The sequence below is a fragment of the Arvicanthis niloticus genome, chromosome 17, assembly GCF_011762505.2.
Source record: "Arvicanthis niloticus isolate mArvNil1 chromosome 17, mArvNil1.pat.X, whole genome shotgun sequence".
NCBI lineage: Eukaryota > Metazoa > Chordata > Mammalia > Rodentia > Muridae > Arvicanthis > Arvicanthis niloticus.
Window position 1 is genome coordinate 55,075,785 of NC_047674.1, and position 20,371 is coordinate 55,096,155.

Genomic DNA, 20,371 nt, shown 5'->3' on the forward strand with positions numbered 1-20,371 from the left:
GATTGTTACTGTATGTGTAATTACTGAGGATTGAATTCAGGATTGCTGAAAAAATTTTAAAGTAAGTCAGAAAACATCTTCTTAAAAGTCACATTACTCAAAAATAAACAATGACAAAAAAGTCAAATTCTTTTATATAAAGCTGGAACACAATGTCCTACAGCTAATCTTCGGTTTCTAAACACTGTAGAACACCATGTTTTTGTTAGCTAACATAATAACTTAAAGGTGACATGCTGACACCACAGTTGGTTTTTATCCAAGTAGAAGGCATGTCCTAGAGGTAATTTCACATAGGGACCACACATTAAGCAATTCTTCCACAGGTGGCTCTGGACTAAGTCCACTTGAATCTCAAAGGCCGAGCCGTGACCTGTCACACCCACTTTCAAGTTAATGACTCCACATTATTTTCTGCTGTTTGTGAGTTAACATTTGTGTGGTTGAGCATGCACAGACCTCTAATGCTCTTATGCTAGGACCCAGTGATATACTGTCATCCATCCACATGCAGTCTCTCTAATACACCCCCGAAGTGCTTTTCTACCGAGATCAACTAATACACAGATGGACAAGGTAGCCTTCGGCTCTTGCACTGAGTATGCGCCGTCAGCACTTGTCCTGTAGAAGCAGTTCTGAGCTGTTATTTACTCCCAGTTAGTGAGTGCGGGGGTGGGGGGGGTGGGGGAGGAAAGGTCCACGCACTCGAAATCTTCTGAGTGAAGGTGAACGTCTGCACGTGCCCTTCCACAGCATTCTCCAAATGGTGCTTCTCTTCCTGGAGAGCCATCCCGATCAAATGCAGCACCTCAAGCAAAAATCCTCATGTTTAGAAAATACAAGTACATATTTAAAAGAATAAAAATATTTATTATTGAAAAATGACAAACCAGAGAGTAAACATGATAAAAAACAAATCCTGATTGTTTATTCAGTTAGAGGTCAGGTTCACAGAAAACTCCTGGCAAAGAAAACCAACATTTCCCAATCAGCTGGGCAGAGAGTCCTCAGGTTCTCTATGGCTACTGCTGTGACAAACAATGTAATGTATGTATGTATGTATGTATGTATGTGTGTGTATATATATGTGTATATACACACACACATATATATATGTATACACACACGCACGCACGCACGCACGCACGCACACACACACACACACACACACAATTTCTAGCTCTGTCTCCTACCTATACTATAGCTTTGGAAAAAAATCCTACCTAGCTGATCATTTAAGACAGGTGGCATCTAAGATCTAAGACACTTACCCATCCTGATAATATCTAGTTCCCATTTTCAGGGACTCAATTTTCTTTCCAAAATATTTTAATGTAATTTTATTTATTTTATGTGTATGACTTCTTGCATGTGTGTGTACCACAAGCCTGGTGCTTGAGGAGGTCAGAAAAGGGTCAGATCCCCTAAAACTGGAGTTCCAGGTGTCTGTAAGCCACAATGTGGGTGCTGGAAAGCAAACCTTGGTCTTCTAAGAGCAGTAAGGAATCTAAACCGCTGAGCCATCTCTGCAGCCCCTCTAAGAAGGAAATATTAGCCGTCTGAAGTACAGATGCTTTTTTCTTGAATGCTACAGTTTCTTACACACTATCCCTTACACGTGTCTGAGGGAACCAGAGGACACAGAGCCTACTGCTTCCAAGGTTTGAAGGCATGGGTGGGGCTACTCTAGCTTTCCTGCCACGGAGGGCAGCTGGCTGCCAAGGACTTCCTGTGTGACAGGCAGTCTGTACACAGGACGACACTGCATTCTTACCACATCACTCCCATGGACATTTTCCACATAGCAGTGGCAGTGTCCAGGATATCACAACTGCCTGTGTTTACAGCTTAAACGCATGCTTATACGGGGAAAGACAGAAGTTACACATGCCTTAACAATGAGATACGTAAGCCTGCTGAGACAGTCCAAGTATGGCAACTGCAGAGGAAGAAGGCCTGCCTTCCCTTGGACTCTTGGGTTGACTGCTTTCACACTGTAGTCTTGCAGGGAACCCCTCAAGGACTACGTCATCAGCTTTACCTAGAGACAGACAGCTTCCCTCTGGAGCTCTGTGGTTCTAGGTGCTGGAGGGACAGTGCCTGGTGTAGAGCATGGGAGAGCGGCGGTCTAGTAACTGAGTACCAATGCCACCCGCCGGCAGAGGAAAGCTGCAGGAAGGTAGTTAGATGGGCCTTACCGAGACGCAGCCTCTCCAATGATGGGACGGCCAGAGCAGTAGCTGCTCCTGATGTATGGATCTGATGCTGAAGCTATAAAGTGAGACTGGCCCTGCACTGGCCACGCTTGGTTACAGGAACCTAAGCATCCAATGGACACGGATGAGCTAACGCTTCTCTAAAGAACATACGTGAAAGCTTTTACATTCTTTCAGAATCCCAGACTGTGCAATGGCTGGGATCAAGAGGCTGGCCCACGCTGGCTGGTGGGTAACCATAACCACCTGGTATACAACATCAAGCAGGAACATAGTCACCATCAGAGACAAAAGGAGAGGCAGTAAAGTATCCCAGGGTGTCAGTTTTTCTGTTTATTGACACTGAATTTTTTTCCCAACTATAAAGAAGTTGGAAATATACATAAACCTACCCTTTGCAGCATAGACTCTGACCAGGCAGATCCATGATGTTCTACAGCCCACTGCAGTATCGTTCCCATGATGTACAGCATGACATCAGACTGCAAGATGTTAACCAGACTCGCAAATAAAGGGCAGAACGGTGGCAAGGCCGGAGGAGGAAGTGCTGGCAACAAAGGACATGTTTAAAGGAACCGTCCCTCTCCACTACACACACCAGGCTGGCCTTGAACTCAGTGGCCCCTGCCGCTGCCTCCTCTGTGGGATTAAAGGTGTCAGCCTCACACCTGGCTTGTATTTATTTAATGTGCATCTTTTTTTTTTTTTGGTCTGTTTGAGGGTGTTGGATCCCCTGGAATTGGAATTACAGACAGTTGTGAGCTGGGTCCTCTGAAAGAGCCAGAGCACAGCCAGTACTCTTAACTACTGAGCCATTTCTCTAGCACCTTGTTAAACTTCTGATGGACACTAAAGGACATTTATTAGCACTATCTTTTAGCTCCATTTTCCATTCAAATGCACAAGAATAGCTGAATATTAAAAAAAAAAAAAAAAAAAAAAAAACCCACAACCACAGCTATACATAAGAGCCTCTCTTATCTCCTGCAATGTCTCAAGATCTCCAGAAAACCACTGACCACACAGTGACTTGGTATAGACTTCCTTCTCTCCCAGTGTGTGTGTGTGTGTTTGTGTGCTTGTGAGATGTATGTGTGTGGTGTGTGTATGTAGTGTGTATGTGGGGGGATGACATGTGTGGGTGCACAAGTCTGTGGAGGCCAGAGGTTGACGTTGGGTATCTTCTTTGACTACTTTGTGAAAAGTAATATACATAGACCAAGGCCATAGCTACTGATGCTTGGTCAGTCAGCTAGTTGTTTTGCACTGGGTGTCCCTGTCTTTGCTGGCCTCCTGCCTGCTGACACACCTGTCACATCACACCCACCCAGTTTTTTGTCTTCTGGGGATCCAAACTTTTCCCTAGCCCACTGTCCCATGTGCTGTGCTTTCCTGGATCACCTTTCACTCCTGTCAGTGAGACAGTCAGGAGGCAGATGAGCTGGTAAGGGGATGGAAGAGGCCAAAAAAAAACTGTTCTTGGGCCCAACTTCCATTTCCTGAAACCGTTCCCAGAGCACACGCAGAACCACTTGGAATGAGGGAGAGGAGGGGAAGCACTGAGGCACCTGCAGGCAGACACTGGACAAATCAGGCCAATGCAGAACCATTTCCAGATGTCTGCGGAGGGAACAACGGTTTCCAGTGTGCAGAACATCTTAAAACTGCTGCACTGGTTATTCCTCAGAACAAGAGAGTGCTCACACAAAGAGCTTACACTTAAAACCTTCCACCTCACCATGGAGCGTCATCATGGCCAAGAGAAAACATTTTTCCAGTAAGAGACTGATGTGGGCTTTTAAGAAAGAAGATGAAAATACCTGTATCTTCTTTATTTTCTCTTCTCAATTTCCGCTGAGCTTCCTCTGCCTGATGAAAGACAAAGTAATGTGGGTAAGAGCTACAGCGCAGAGCAATCGAGTGGCGCGAGCCTGCCCTCATCCATTCATCAGCGTCTGTTCTTACCACCCCCACAGCCTGCTCTGTTCACAGACAGGGAGCCACACAGCCTAGGCTGGCCTTGAACTGATCTTTCTGCCTAGAGCCCAGGAATGGCTTCGGTAGAAGGTTTCTACTTCCTGAATGTTTAGCCCCTCACCCCCACCCCACATAGCAAGACTAATTCTTTTTGTTAGTTAACAGAATCCTCAAGTGTGTTCTTTAGTACTTCAAGATCCAGGGAAAGCAGGTACAAAACGGAAATCTACCTTAGGCTTGAATGCTATAAAATGTATCTAAAAAATAAATAAATAAATAAAAACTTCACAATTGTACATTTATTGAAAACATATGTTAAAATAAGATTGCAAAATCTGAGTCTTTGAAATTACTAGAAAAACTGCATAAAGGCCCAAACGCACACCATCCAGCACAAAGCTGAGTGTGTGTCAAATGCTAGTCGGGCATGGCACATGAGCCTGGGATGAACGATAGCGGCGGAGTGCTTGTCTGGCCTGCGCAAGGTCCCGGGGGTGATCCCAGCACAGAGAAATAAACACGCAGAGAAGATCAGGAGTGCTTTATGTGCATCTGGCCGTGCTCATCCACACACCGGTGAGACAGGTCTGCTGTGCCATTGTGTCCTCTGGGACCCTTCACTGTGTGAAGGCTTGCCCCTCCCAAGGCAGACACACTCAGCACGTCCCACTGCCCCGAGCAATGCTTACCTTGGACTGCTCTGCCCTGGAGAAATGATAAAAGTACAGGCTGAACTCTTTGGCACACTCTGGCTTCAGCTCGTACATGCCTCGCCCTGTCAGCCCAGGTTTCCTATGAGGAATTATATAATTAGCAAAGTCACACGTACCGAGAGCCTTAGATGTTGGAGAAAGACAGGCGCTCGCACACTACAATTTTAGGGTAGGTAGGATGACGTGACACTACATATCCAAGGCCCTTGCAGCAGCCGTCTTATCCAGCTCCTGTCCTGTGAACTAGTCCCAGCTACACAAGTGAATGTGATGCAGACACAGCCCTAAAGCCCAAGAACAGGCTTCACAATTACATGGTGTTAATGTTTCTGCGTTAACATGGAGTTCACATGGTGTTAATGGTTCTGCTTTAACATGTAGAATACATGATCCTATCTTTAGAATCCGTGACACTGTAGCTACAGTGTGGAGCAAGAATAAACAGGGGCTTATCTGCTTACCCTGGGGCTGGAGATGGCTTAGCAATTAATAACACTTGCTGCTCTTCCAGAGGACAGCTTCCAAAGCCCACACCAGGTGGTTCATGACTGCTAACTCCAGCTCCCGGGATTTGTGTACACACACACACACACACACACACACACACACACCCTGATCTTAAACACCAATGAGAAGTCTAGTGCAGAATTAAAAATTGAAAAGTCGCTCTCTCCTCCAGCTGAGCAAGATGTCCAAAGGAAAGAAGGCCAAGGGGAAGAAGGTGGCCTCGGCCCCGCCGTCGCCAAGAAACAGGAGGCCAAAAAGGTGGCCAATCCACTGTTCGAGAAAAAGCCCAAGAACTTCGGCATTGGGTGGGACATCCAGCCCAAAAGAGATCTAACACGCTTCGTTAAGTGGCCCCGGTACATCAGGCTGTAGCGGCAAAGAGCCATCCTCTATAAGCGGCTCAAAGTACCTCCTGCCATTAACCAGGTCACCCAGGCCCTGGACAGGCAAACAGCTACCCAGCTGCTTAAGCTTGCCCACAAGTACAGGCCAGAGACAAAGCGAGAGAAGAAGCAAAGGCTACTGGCCCGAGCTGAGAAGAAAGCTGCTGGCAAAGGGGACGTCCCGACTAAGAGACCATGATGTAGACCCCATTGAGCTGGTGGTTTTCCTGCCTGCCCTGTGTCGAAAGATGGGGGTGCCCTACTGCATCATCAAGGGAAAGGCCAGGCTGAGGCGCCTGGTCCACAGGAAGACATGCACCACTGTTGCCTTCACACAGGTTAACTCGGAAGACAAGGGTGCTCTGGCTAAGCTGGTGGAAGCGATTAGGACCAATTATAATGACAGATATGACGAGATCCGCCGCCACTGGGGAGGCAACGTCCTGGGTCCTAGGTCTGTGGCTCGCATTGCCAAGCTGGAAAAGGCAAAGACTAAAGAACTCGCCACTAAACTGGGTTAAATGTACACTAAGTTTTCTGTACATAAATATAATTACAAAATTATCTTCCAAAAAAAAAAAAAAATTGAAAAGCCCTGCTACCCTCAAAAGCAATGGCTTCACCTTTAGTTGTGTCAAAAGAAACACATTAAGAAGTGATTACAGAAGCTGGAAAGACGGTCCAGTGGGAAAAGACACTGGCTGCCCAGCTCGGTGACCAGAGTTCGATCCCTGGAACACATTGTAGAAAAGAACTGACTCTTCAAGTTGTCCTTTGAATTTTATACACATGCCACACTGAGCATAGGTGCACAGAAAACAAATACATGCTTAAAACCAAGCTTCATAAAGCATGTCATGAACTCACTTGAAATGTGCTACGGTCTCGATGACGCTCTCCATGCCGGTCTCCTTGTTCTCCTGAAGAAGAAAAAGCAGGGTGCTCAGGGTACAGACAGCAACTGCAGTATCTGAGCAGTGTGCTCGGCCTGTGACCCTCACAGCGACCCTGGAACAGAATGCTGCTCTCCGCTGTTTTTAAAGACTGGAGATTCCACAGCAAGCGGAAGGCCAGGACTGGACAGAGAGAGCAAGGGTCTCTCCTTGGTCCAGGAAGCATCCCTGCCACCACCAGAAAAAGCTGAGGCGCTCGCTTTCCCAGCTGAAGCACTAGTGTCAAAAACAAAACAAACAAACAAACAAAAAAAACCCAGTCAGGATGATGTGACTGAGAAAGGCCCGGAACTGCACAGCCCTGGCTGTGTAAAGAAAGTCTAAAGGCCTGATCTAGTTCAACTCTGGCAAAACACGTAGAAGAGAGGCAGAAGAGACGGCTCAGCAGTTAAGAGCATTTGTTGCTCTTCCAGAGGACCTGAGTTCAATTCCCAGCACCCACATTAGGTGGTTCACAAGAATCTGTAACTCCTGCTTCAGGGATCCAGTACACTTTTCTGGGCTCTTTGGGTACCTGTACTCACAGGTGGAGACACACACACACACAGACACACACAGACACACAGACACACACACACAAAATTTAAAACAAAAAGTAAAGCAACAAATGATTTGAAAGTAAAGCAATTGCACTGAAGAGCCTTAATGAAAACAGAGGCCCTTCTCAGCCATGGAGCTGAGAGTCTGAAAAGCCCTGGAGCTGAAAGTTAGGTTGCTGAGAGCCTAATGGCTGTGGGGGGAGACACAGCTGTAATTCAACCTATGAATGTCTGTGTATTAGTGACTTCAGTCACCTCAGAGCTACAAAAAGACTTCCACCGGCTGATAGTGGCACACACCTTTAATCCTGGCCACAGGGAGGCAGAGGCAGGTGGATCTCTTGAGTTTGAGGCCAGCCTGGTCTACAGGACAGTCAAGGCTACACAGAGAAACCCTCTTGAAAAATGAAAACCAAATCAACAACCAAACTAAAGACTCTTGTGCACCTGAGGAGGAAAATGCCCTGAGAGCTTGTGTCTACAGCTCAAGTGAGTGGACACTTCCTCCCTCAACTGAAGCGTCTGAACCCTTGGGGAGTTTGGAGAGACCCTAACATGCCCCCTCTCTGTGGACAAAACCACTTAGCTCTAAGCACCATGTTCTTCAGAGTTCTCTTCAGCTCTGCTCTGCTCTCTAGTCAATGCTCCCAACACTCTCCTTTCCAGATTCCGCACTGTCTGGAATACCCACATCTGAGAACTGGAGCTTGTGCCCATGTGGGGAAGTGCACAGGGGTTATCCTGCACACGCTGTTGGGAAGGGAAGCTCACTAGTTGACACTTACGTCTTCAGGTAGAGCCTTGAGCAGCTCGCTGTGGGCCATGGGCTTGATGCTCAGCTGGTGGATGACCTCCCGCCTGATCTCATCTGTGGGGCCCACCTGTCCAACCCCAGGGCTGAATCTTTCTCCTGTCCAAAACGAAAGGCAGACAGATGCACACATTTTACAGACTCATGGTACTTATGTGCACAGACTTCCAGTTTCCGCAACGGACTCCATCCTCTGTTTGGGTCACTCAGCTGTGGGAAAATAAAGGCTGGTTTGGTAGGCACCAAAGGCAAGAGCAGTTCCTGGCATACGTGAGTTGTGCCGACTTGAGGTTTTGTGGCTGCTTTGGAGAAGGATGAGAAGGGTAATGGGAGCAGAGGCAGTCACACCCTACCCTCCTCTGTGCTTCTGTCTAGGGCAGACTGGGCCTCACCTTAAGACCCTCTGCCCACTGGATTGGCTACTTTACAGCCACAGAAGGTTTGAACAGAGAGGGAATGACAGAGCAGACGGAAAGCAGGGCCAGAGGATGAGAGACGTAGGTAAGAAACAGACATCTATGAACCACTGGTCTTCATTAACCTGTAGTTGCCATCTTTGGAGTCAAGAAGACATTTACAACAAGAACCAAGACAGAAGAAACAAGTGAGGATTCAAGTCCTAGCAACTCTCTGTTCACAATCTGTTCCCAGACTGCACCAGTCTCCCACTGCATTTCCCCCAAATACAGTCTTTCAGTTCATTCTGCTTCAGCCATTGCACCCCTTCCTCTTTCTAGGAGTGAGGAAGGGATGTGTGCCCCCCATAGACTAACTGAGCAAGCTCAGACTCCCACTGCTGTCTATCCCCCCCCCCCACGACAGACAAGGCGGTGTGAACTCACCCACAAGCATGATGATGAGGTGTGAACTCACCCACAAGCATGATAATGAGGTGTGAACTCACCCACAAGCATGATGATGAGGTAGAGCATCTCTTCTATCAGAGTGTTGTTCTGCTGAATGACATCCTGTGGGAGGAGGGTCAAGTTCAGAGGTGAGAAAATGCGGACTGATGTCCCTCATGCATACAGGACACATGGAGCCTGTGGCACAGGCTCTTACCTTATGGGTAACCTCAGAACTGAATCTCTTCCCGTAGTCAGGTGTGCTGAAGATCTGATAGAGTTCAAAGCGGCTGAGCATGATCATCAGGAAGTGGTTTGGGTCCATCATGGAGACACCTGTCTTTTTTGTTTGTTTAAGGCAAAGGAGAAGAGGAAGGTCAGAAGAGATATTCATTGTTAGTGAGAGATGTTTAAAGCTGCACAAGAAAACAGCTTATTTGGCTACCGATTTGAAGAAAAAAAAATGGATACCTACTTAGCCACACTCCATATCGTGTAGCTGCCACAAGGGGACAGAAATCTAAGCTGGTCAAACAATCCACACAAACAGTCTTCCCTTAAACCTGAACCCCAGGAGAACCCCAAGGGTCACCGCAGCTCCTTTCCTGTGTGCCAGTCCACAGAAGGACACACCTATGAGTTCTGGTGGAGTTCCCTACCAGAGTTCACTGCCTACTAGAAACTGAGGAGTACCAATTAAGCTCCTGGTATGTAAATACGTATACTATTACTGAGATCCTTTTGTGGTAAGCACTTCAGTACACAAAATCACAGCTTCTACATTAGTTTTAATTTTCTTCTTTCTTTCTTTCTTTCTTTCTTTCTTTCTTTCTTTCTTTCTTTCTTTCTTTCTTTCTTTCTTTCTTTTATATGAGTACACTAGCTAGCTGTCTTCAGACACACCAGAAGAGGGTATCGGATCCCATTACAGATGGTTGTGAGCCACCATGTGGTTGCTGGGAATTGAACTCAGGACCTCTGGAAGAGCAGACAGTGCTCTTAACCGCTGAGCCATCTCTCCAGCCCTTAATTTTCTTTTTAATGCCATTTTAAAAAGTTCTAAACCAAACTGGATCTCAACAGCTGGGAACTGAAGTCGAGTCCTGTGGAAGAGCAGCCAGTGCTGGACCATATTCATAGCACCTATCATTTGGCTGCTGCTGCTGCTGCTAGTAAGACTTCTTGAGACAGGGTCTCACTATGTAATCAAGCTGGCTTTGAACTCAGAGATCTGCCTGTCTCTGCCTCCCAGGTAATGGGATTAAAGGAGTGCGCCATCAAGCCAGTGTATTTATTTTTTGGAATTTTATGGTTATGCGGGTCTGTGTCTACCATGTGGGTGCTGTGCCTGCAGAGAACAGAAAGGAGCTGGAGTCCAGGTACTTATGGGCTGCCCCACAGAGGTGCTTGTAGAAGAGCTCTGCTCCTTTGACAAGCAGCATAGCTCCTAGGCACTGAGCTGTCTGTCTAGGCAGCTGTCTCTGGCATGCTGAGTCTGCCACTGCTCTGGACTGGGTGGAAGCATTCTGCAGGCTGTTGGCCTTGAGTGGGGAGTGTTAGTGGACAGGGCAGGCAGGATTCACAGATCTGCAAGTGAGTGTTAAGTGAATAACTCAGTGGAACAAGACCAAGACTCCCCCATGGCCTGAAGTTAGGGCTTTGACCTCATTACCTGAAGCATCACTATGTCCTTGTCGAACATCTCTCGACGGCATTTCACATTATGGTAGTAGTAGATCTAAAATGGTAAGTAGTTACATTAGATGGGTAAGCTCCGATGGGTATGGCTTCCTGTTCATTTCCCCACTTCAAGAAAAAACATGGGTTTTTGTAAGCACAAGTATGTGCCTCCCTGTGTGTTTGGGGTGCTGTGGGCTTTAGTTAACACTACCTTAGCATAAGTAAAGCAATGAACTAGAGACACCCATTGATGTCTACTACAGAGTGCACCCAGTGTTCTGGGTCTCCCAACAACACAAGACTGTTTCAGAAAAATTTGCCTCCCAAAATTGTACATGAGGGGAGTAGAGATGGTTGAGAAGGTAAAGTCTTCACTGCGACGTCTGACGACCTGGGGTTGACCCCTGGAAGTCATGTATAAGTCAGAAGTGGGAACAACTTCAGAGTTACGCAGTGACCTCCATACATGCTCTGCCTCCCACCTAGCCCCTCCCCCCCCACACTGAATCTTATAGTCAATAAAAAGGATTTTTAACTTTAACACACCCCTACACACCCCTTGGCCTTTAGGCAAGTCTGTGTGGCATTCTCTTGATTTATGATAGATGTGGGAGGGCCCAGACACTGAGCAGTGCCCCTGTAGGGCAAGTGGCCTTGGGTTGTACAAAAAAAAAAAAAAAAGCTAAGCAGGGTTCCTCCATGGTCTTTGACTCAGCTCCTGCCCTGACTGACCTCCACAGTGAAAGAACACACCCACTCCAGAGCTGCTGTCGGCCATGGTATTTATCAAAGCGGGAAAAAGCAAACCAGGCCACTGTGGATGCTGTGGACTGAACTAAAGTTGTCAGGTCTGGCTGCAAGGGCCCTTACCCACTGAGCCACCTCACTGGTTCACATATCCAGCATTTAACCTGATTTAGGCAAACCAAATTTCAGTTTGTATTCTCCAACTTTGTTCTAAAAACTGTTTCAAGTAAATGCTCAGAGCACTGGTGCGTCTCCATGCTCTTTGATGAAACTCAAAACAAGGGATCTAAGGAACCCTGGCTTACCTTGCAGTGAATTTTTCTAAACAATTTATCACAGATACCAAATCTTTTTTAAAAAAAGACTTATTGGTGTATGTGTTTGTGTCTGTCTGTCTGTGCCAAATATGTGTGGTGGGTAACCTCATAGGCCAAAATAGAGGGTGTCAGATCCCCTGGAGCTGGAGTTATAGGAGGTAGTAAGTCACCTGACATGGTTGCTGGGAACTGAACCAGGGTCCTCTGCAAGAGCAGCAAGCACTCTTAACTGCTGAGTCAGCTCTCTAGATCCCAGGTTCAAAATTCTCAATGGCTATATTCATTTAAAACTGTAAAAGGTTTCTCATAAAAGCTAATGAATGGAATCAAAACACCACAGAATTAAAAACCAAACAAAACCCACTTACCTGGTTTACTAGAGAGAAGCCATTTCGTCTCCACATCCCAGCATGTACTTGGGCACATAAGACAAGACATCTAAGAGGATGCTCTATCAACATGGGTGGGCTCAGTTCACTCTGTGTGTTAAAAATAACCCACTTGTTAAAATTTGCATAAGGAACAGTAACAGGAAAGCTTAAAGACTAATACAGCAAATCTGCTTTAAGATGTATTTGTGTGATAGTTACTTTGTGTTAATTTAGTTAGGTATGATCATCCCCATTTATTTGAGGCCCAGAGGCATTCTTTATGAGAAATAGTTTAGTAAAGTTTGAAAACGGCAACTGATCAATTTATCTTCTATAAAGACGGTAGGTAGGCTTTATTAACTCAGATGGAGTTAGCTGTAGAAAAGTAAAGTTTCTCATGTGTGGGGCACACACGTGACGTGGTGCATGTGTGGAGGTCAGAGGAAAACCTGGCCTATCGGCTCTTGCCTTACGCCTTGTTTCCGGCAGGCTCTCACAGCTGCTGTGGTCTGTGACTGTCCCTGGATTCTCCTGTACACAGCTCTGGTCCTCACACTTGTACAACAAGCATTTATCCACTGAGCCACCTCTCCAGCCCCAAAAGGATGGTCTCTGAAAAAGGACTTCTGCCTCTAAGATGGACTTTGTACTTGTGACTCTAATGTCAACTGTCCTCTGGGCTCTCCAGTGAGCCTAACTGACCTACTGACTCATTTCCAACCCCATAAATGCATGGGGCAAGACCTTCAACTAACCCCTCAGCTCTACCCCCATCCACGTGCACACATGCAAACTGGACACGCCCCCATAGGCTCTGTTTCTTTGGAGAACCTAAGCTAATAGAAGTTTGCTTCAGTTTGGTTTCAAGTACCACACACATAACAACTAGACATTCTGTTCAATGTCAAAGCCACTTACTAGAGGTAGGAGCTCTGGAAATTTATATGCCACTTCACTTTTGCTTAATAACACATGCAAACCTGCAGGGGAAAACAAAGAAAGATGGTTTTCTATAGGTCAAACTCGTGTGCAGTTGACTCAACAATCTCTCAGCCTTACTATTTAACATATATTGGATTACAAATTAAGTTGTCAAATGACCTTACTGTAAACATAGCTTTTCAACAAATCTGTATCAGAGAGAATTAGAACTCTCCCTCATCAATACTGTTGACATTTTAGAAGTAAATGCTGGATGTACAGATACAGCCAACCAACCAACCAATTTATACCCATTAGACGGTGTGGAGTCACCCCCAGCCTTATACCCATTAGACGGTGTGGAGTCACCCCCAGCCTTATACCCATTAGACGGTGTGGAGTCACCCCCAGCCTTATACCCATTAGACGGTGTGGAGTCACCCCCAGCCTTATACCCATTAGACGGTGTGGAGTCACCCCCAGCCTTATACCCATTAGACGGTGTGGAGTCACCCCCCAGCCTTATACCCATTAACCAATGTGGAGTTACTCCAGGCCACAGGCTTCACTACTGCTGGAAGCTGAGATCCTTCTGGCAAGTGAACAGAGACACTGGCCCTGGACTCACAGTCTATGCTGACCCCAACCTCAGAATTAAATTCCCTAGAATTTCCAGTTTAGAGTCAAAGCCAATTCCTTCCTATCCATGAGAGGAGCATTTTCAGCTCAACCTTAGGGTGCTCCAGAGGCTACTGTTTAGGTCAGTCCTCTGACAGAGTGCTGATGAGGGTCTCTCAGCGCCTGCTCCAGCCTGAGAGGCTTCCTTCTCTGCTGGCCATTTCTACAGCCTGTTAAAGACTTAGAGCTGAAGGGCCACTGCACCCTCGCCACCTTGTCTGAGAACTGTCTTTTGTTTGTTTTGTTTTGAGACAAGTTCTTACTATATAGCCGTGGCTGGTCTTGAACTTGTGGTCAGTCCTTCTGTCTCTGCCTCCCAAGTGCTGGGGTCACAAGCATGTGCCACCACAGCCAGCTGCATAGATTGTTTTGTGTTTTTGTTTTGTTCTCTATTCTGATTTCAAACATGCAAGGCAGGCTCATCTATTACTGGGCGATGAGGACACTCAGATACCCCAGCACAGACCACTCAGGAGGTGAGGACGCCGGCAGGAATCAGTGTACTTCTGGAGCATCTACTCTTCCACTGTGGGTAATTATCAGCTTCCCCTTCTACCCAGACCATCAGGTTTTGGAAGGATGACTTGGCATGTCACTGAGATGCAGGAACCCACATTTTTTGCCCTCTAGTCTAGTGCTTTGGTCAGGTCACCAATGACCCATGGTTTTTAGCTGCTGAAAGCAGGAGGGGCAGAAGAGAGCTTTTTCCTACGATCAGAATGCTATCTCTTCTTTTCTTCTGTCCTTATCCATTTCCTCCCTTCCTCTCTCTCGTTACTTAGGGATTGGGTCTCCCTCTGTAGTGCTGGCCTTGAATTCATTATAGGCCAGGTTAGCCTAGAACTCAGGGTAACCCTTTTCCTCTCGAGCCCGGGGGTCACAGGTGTTAGCCAGCACCCACAGCTTGTTGTATTATTTCACTATTCAGATGTTACAAATAAACGCTCACAAACCTCAGTGGGAGGGATCTCAGACCACACCCTGATGAACACACTGCGGGGATGCGGAGGTCCATCACCCAGAGAATATGAGGAATCTCAAAACAGACCTTTCAGAATGGAAGGAGTCATTACTACCTGACTCCATGACATGGAAGCAATAAAAAACTCCATTCATAGTTTAATAATTTAGATAAAATGGGTCAATCCTTTGGAAGTCATGAACTGTCAATACTCACTGAGGAATGGACAACCTCAACAAGGACATGGTCTATCAAAGGAGTTGAATCAGGAATTAATAACCTCTTCAATATACCAGTTAAGGAAGCTATGATATGGAGTCTCCAGTTTCCCCTTTAGAAATAAACAAAACAAAACAAACAAAACAAAACAAAAAACCAACCAAACAAACCAAAACACAAAAGTGCACGTTCATATCACATTTAAAAAGTTACTGAGCCACAATCATTAATTACAGGCTCTGTGCTGGTCAACAGGACATTGATATTCTCTAAGTTAAGAGTGAACTAAGGAAACACAGTGCGAGCAGGATAGGGATTATCTAGAATTAAGAGATCTTGAAGCGATGCTTCGAGGGGCCCACCAGCCACGTTAGGTGCACACTCACAGCCTCTGGCTCCTGCAGAGACAGTTTTAGACAGTGCAGTGACTTTAAGTGACTTGTAAATCAACCCAAGATCAGTGAGACATTCACTTATAACTTTCTGCTTAAAAGGTTATTGATCAGTGAACAATAAAGAGTGTACAGAGAAAAGCTATCTTGGCTTGGATTTATTAGCAGTGGCTAAAGGTGAGTGGTCAGGGTGACTCGTAACAGTTACTCTGACACACAGTGAGGTCAGAGTAAGTCCTGCAGTACCATGTTATGGCTCTTGTGCCCAAACGTCTCAAAATGCCAGCCTGGCAGCTTTCCCGTTCTGACTCTAAGGGTCTCTATGCCTCGGTCCTCCCACGCACGGATCAAGTGTAGTAATCTTTACTCCAGAGCAGAATGATCGGATAGGTGAGCACGTGCAGAAACCCCAGGATAATGCCCAGCACACAGTAGGTATGCGTAAATACCAGTCACTTGGGGGAACTTCAGGGTTCTTTTTTAGGGGAGATGCTTTACCTGCAAGCAAGCGAGAAATTGGGAGGTGAATGCTAACTTTTTCTTGGGAAACACAGTATCTGATGGTCTCCACCGAGTGTCCACAAATACTGAGTGTGATTGGTTGTTCACCGTCAGTAAATCCGCCATGACACTGCATCAGCACAGCCAGGCACTTCTTGTAAGCTTCAATTAATACTTTTTCCTAAAAAAGAGGTTTGCAGCATAAGTTACAGAAGACTGGGTTGCTACAACATTCATTTAGTACCTCAAGTAGTAATATGGCTCAACCCAAACTCAGTCCTCCCTCCCAGAATGCCACTGTCCTCTCCAGTGAATGATATCACTAATCAACCAAGCTGTGGAAATCTAGAAGTTACCAGTAATATCCTTTACCTCAGGCCATGCTGTCTAGTCTATGATCAAAGTGACAACTTTTTATTTTCAATTTCCCTCAAAACTAGCTACTGTCTCATTGTCCAGTAACTCAAAGTCACTGCCGCTACGTCTCTGTTAAACACCTTCCCCCAACTCTTGTCCCACCCATCCAATCTCTCCAGAGAGTAGTTTTTAAAACAAATCGGATCATGACACTGTTAGGTAGATACAACCAGCCGCCCACCTCAACTCTACTGTGACTCAGATGACCTCCAGTGTCCTGACGTCAGGCAGCCTTGCCCTCCCTGTCCTCCATCTCCAGGCTCCTGAAGAACCTTCTCAAAGCTCCCAGACAACCACAGGCCTCTTATCACACCCAACGGTGAGTTGGCCTCTGAATCAGAAACTCTTTTTTCCCTGTCTAGGAGGTTTTCATACATTGTTCAAGTCTTGTGGATGCTTCTCTGACCTCTGACCTCTTTTTGATGAAAGAAGGCCAAAAATATTTAAGTCATAGGATAAATGCAGCAAAACCAAAAAGTTAGTTTTGGATAAACATATCATTATTTTTATAGGCTTAATGTCTGAGGAGGATTATGGAGAAAATGAACACAGTGAGATAAGGATTACATCATTTCCTCCTTATTTATTACACTTCAGAATTTGAACTTTTGAATCCCTGTTGAACGAGCTATGAGCTAAGCTTACAAGCACCTCCTCAAACCTCTCGCTTCCCCTGAAGCTTCTGCCTGCCACGCCATTTCTTCACAGCCCCCACAAGAAGGAACTCACGTCCAAAGCACACCAATCCTGCACCATTGAAATCACGTGGGTCAGCTTCATCTGCAGCGTGAAGGCTGCTTCCCATTCTGGCTCCATTTCAATGTGCTGTCCTACCTGACGTGTGATCGGGTCCATCCCCTTAGAAAGCAGAGAGAGTTTGTAAGAAGAAGAACTACTTTTTTTCTCACACAGAAACCTAAGCAGTTCAAGAAAAAGGACAAAATAAAAGAAACAAGAAACCTCAGGAGTGATGCATAAGAAATATGAATTGACTATAGAGACGATTCAAAAGAGGTAAGATTTTAAACAGGAAGTGTCAGGGGAATGTCTGTCTGTCTGTCTGTCTGACTGTATGTTTGAGACATGGTCTCCTTACGTAAACATGGCTGGCCTGGAGCACATGGCTCCACTGCCTCAGCTTCCTCCATGCTAGCATTACAGATGTGAGTCCCCATTCCTCCACAGGCTTTGTGTGCCAGTGGTGGCTGAACCCAGGGCCCACAGATAACCAAGCACATGCTTCAGCAGAGTCCTGTCCTCAGTCCCTTGACGTGCTTGTGAAATGTCACTCAACATGAAATATACAGCTCTATTAGAAGGCAGGTTTTACACTCACTGACATGTAGCCGAGTGCTGAGAGCGGCAGAATGGAACCAAGATAAACAGACAAGCGCCCTTGGATACAAACGAGTGTGACTGAAAAAGAACTAGATAAACTAGCTTGGCGTTTAAGAATCATGTATTAACAGAACCCAGAACACTTCCAAGTCTGTAAAAGGAAACAGCCAGTGTTGCTCACGTCTTAGAAGAGGACCACAGGCTCACCAGACTCGTCCTCAGTTTATCTTACTGTTCCACTAAAACACCTTCCGCTGCTTCTCAGGAGCCTTGATTATAGAGCAATGTCTTGACCTAACTGATCTTTTGGAAATGTGCCCAAAATGGGGTGTGGGGAAACAAACAGAAATGTGCCGAGTCTCTACATACCTGCATGCACTTCAGTAATTCCAAGAAGGCATCGAAGCCTTGTAAGAACTTCTGCCTCAGCTCATCTGACCACTCCGTTGGTTTGCTAATCAACACATACCTACACAGACAGACAGCAGAAGCTGTGAACACAGAAGCACTGCTATTTTACAAGCTGTAATTGGTTTGGAAATTAAGGAATACTCACTTGAGATCTAAGATAAGGCTCTGGACTCTCCTGAACTTGAAGGCTTGGAGGGCAGTGTAGCGTTCAAACTGGAATCTGCCCTGGGCATCTCTGTGTTTCAAATGGTCCATGAAGGCCTTAATGATAACAGTCATCAGGTTCTCTTCTGTGATGAGCATTCGAGCCTAGAACAGAGTTTATCAGAGTCTGGTCACCACCTCCCAGTGGCACCACTAGCGGAGCACCTGGACTTGAGACTTTCAACACAAATGTCTCAGACAGTAAGCGCTCTAGCAGACTGTCTGCAGACTGATCTATGCTTTATGTGAGTGAGCACGTGCCTACGTGCACGCATGTGCAGCATGGATGCATGTGCAGCATGGGTGTGCAGTGTCCACTGAGGCCAGACAGGGCACGATGATGTAACTTTTCCTTAACAGAGACGTTTATACACATTATACAGAAAGTGTGGGGACTTCTATTGCAGGGCGCACAGGTTTATGTCTCTGATTCTCAAGTTCAGCACAAAACTGCATTTGCTCTAGTTCACCAGTTGACATTTTGCTTTTCTGTCTATGTGCACAGAACTCTGGGAAGTGAAAGGTCTCCTGGCTCCTGAGGTCTGCCATCCCAGGGGAAACTGTTGAGTGGCTTTTGCATTGTTCCAGAGCTGGTGTTTAATACCTACCTACCTGCAGTGTGCATATGTAACAGAAGACTCAGAATGCAGTGAATACATAAGTACGGCTGGCTGCACAGACCCACGTCGACCCCTTTCCCCCACAGAGAACATACTATTACCCATCACTGCCAACAGTTTTCACTTGATACGAACACTTGGTTCGAGGTTACACTTTGCACAGATGCATACAGTCTGGCTCATTCTTTGTAACCGTCTCTATGGTTACCATGGAGAGTGTGACAGGCGCACTTTCCTATCATATTTAACAGGTTTGCACCGCTGTTGTTTGCATTGCTTTTGGGTCTGTGAAAGCACAGATTTCATAAATTGTCCACCACATTTTTTTGAGACTGGGTCTCACTGATTTTCATCAACTTCCTCTGCTCCAGCCCCATCCAGTCCTCATGCCTGAACAGCAAGCACCCTTGTTCCAAAGGCCATCACCCCAGTGTCAGTGTTATTTTTGGGTTGGGGGTGGGGCATCACTACACTTGCCAGGCTAACTCTAATGAGGCATTTGCTTTAAGTACCAAGATTTTAAACTTGAGTATCTGGATCGTGACAACCCCAGGTCCAGACATGTCTGCCACGCCAGGGGAGATAGTAGGTGGGACTAACCAACAGAAGAAGGCCCAGAAATAGATCTGACCCAGTCAATAGATGGAAGCAGAGAGTGTGACGAATCTTCATATCCAGATTTCACAGTAGCTCCCATGGGTTTAATATTGAGTAGTGTAAAGGAATAAATATGTTAAGAAGAAAACTGAAAACAAATATCTTCATTAAAGACTTGTTTAGAAATTCCAGTAATTTGCAAGTCAGAAGCCTCAGAGCCATCTTAACCATCACCCACAATTCCAAGATCTCGGCAGTTATAGAAGCTATAGTCCTTCAAGCCCCTCAGGCAGCTCTGTAAATCTGACCCAAGCATCCCTCAAAATCTCTACATCCCTGCCAACACCTGGGCTGTGTTGAGTGTCCAGTCTTCTCTGACTGCCTCTCAACTTCTTACATTTTAAAAATCAATCAATCAGTTAAATAACTAATTACCATGTGTGTGCACAGTGTAGGGTAGAGGTTAGAGGACAGTCTATACAGTTCCTTCCTTCTCCTTCCTCCTGTGCTGCACCACGGCCCTCAGGTGCAAGGCTCAGCAGCAAGCACCTCTGCTGGCTAACTCCCTCAGCCTTGCTAAGCACCTCTGCTGGCTAACTCCCTCAGCCTTGCTAAGCACCTCTGCTGGCTAACTCCCTCAGCCTTGCTAAGCACCTCTGCTGGCTAACTCCCTCAGCCTTGCTAAGCACCTCTGCTGGCTAACTCCCTCAGCCTTGCTAAGCACCTCTGCTGGCTAACTCCCTCGGCCTTGCTAAGCACCTCTGCTGGCTAACTCCCTCGGCCTTGCTAAGCACCTCTGCTGGCTAACTCCCTTGGCCTTGCTGCAGTAACTTCTCATTGAGATCCCCAGATTCACTTTCTTGTCTTTCTCCAATTTACTCCCCAACTTACAGATAGCCCAGTCTTTAGGCTCACAACTGCAGGGCTGGAGCTACAGCTCAATGGTACAGTGAACTTACTGAGCATGTGTGGGGCCCTGAGTTAGATCCTGGTATTGCAGAAACACATGCACACACTCATGTGCACATATGCATACATACATGATAAGTCAAA

At 46.2% G+C, this 20,371-nt stretch overlaps 1 protein-coding gene across 2 annotated transcripts in view; it reads right to left on the reverse strand.

Moving 5' to 3' along the window:
- Nucleotides 1–20,371, reverse strand: part of Ubr2 (ubiquitin protein ligase E3 component n-recognin 2) — an 82,429-nt gene that overhangs the window by 29,545 nt on the left and 32,513 nt on the right. For both annotated transcript variants that reach the window (XM_034522047.2, XM_034522046.2), the window contains exons 12-26: nt 18,043–18,206; nt 17,856–17,955; nt 16,878–17,006; nt 15,729–15,912; nt 12,978–13,039; nt 12,057–12,167; nt 10,617–10,682; nt 9,162–9,284; nt 9,004–9,067; nt 8,074–8,198; nt 6,664–6,716; nt 4,883–4,985; nt 4,037–4,085; nt 2,609–2,763; nt 706–808 (exon numbers count right to left, since the gene is read on the reverse strand). In XM_034522047.2, the coding sequence (XP_034377938.1) occupies nt 706–808; nt 2,609–2,763; nt 4,037–4,085; nt 4,883–4,985; nt 6,664–6,716; nt 8,074–8,198; nt 9,004–9,067; nt 9,162–9,284; nt 10,617–10,682; nt 12,057–12,167; nt 12,978–13,039; nt 15,729–15,912; nt 16,878–17,006; nt 17,856–17,955; nt 18,043–18,206 (1,591 nt within the window). The remainder of the gene's footprint in view (nt 1–705; nt 809–2,608; nt 2,764–4,036; nt 4,086–4,882; nt 4,986–6,663; nt 6,717–8,073; nt 8,199–9,003; nt 9,068–9,161; nt 9,285–10,616; nt 10,683–12,056; nt 12,168–12,977; nt 13,040–15,728; nt 15,913–16,877; nt 17,007–17,855; nt 17,956–18,042; nt 18,207–20,371) is intronic.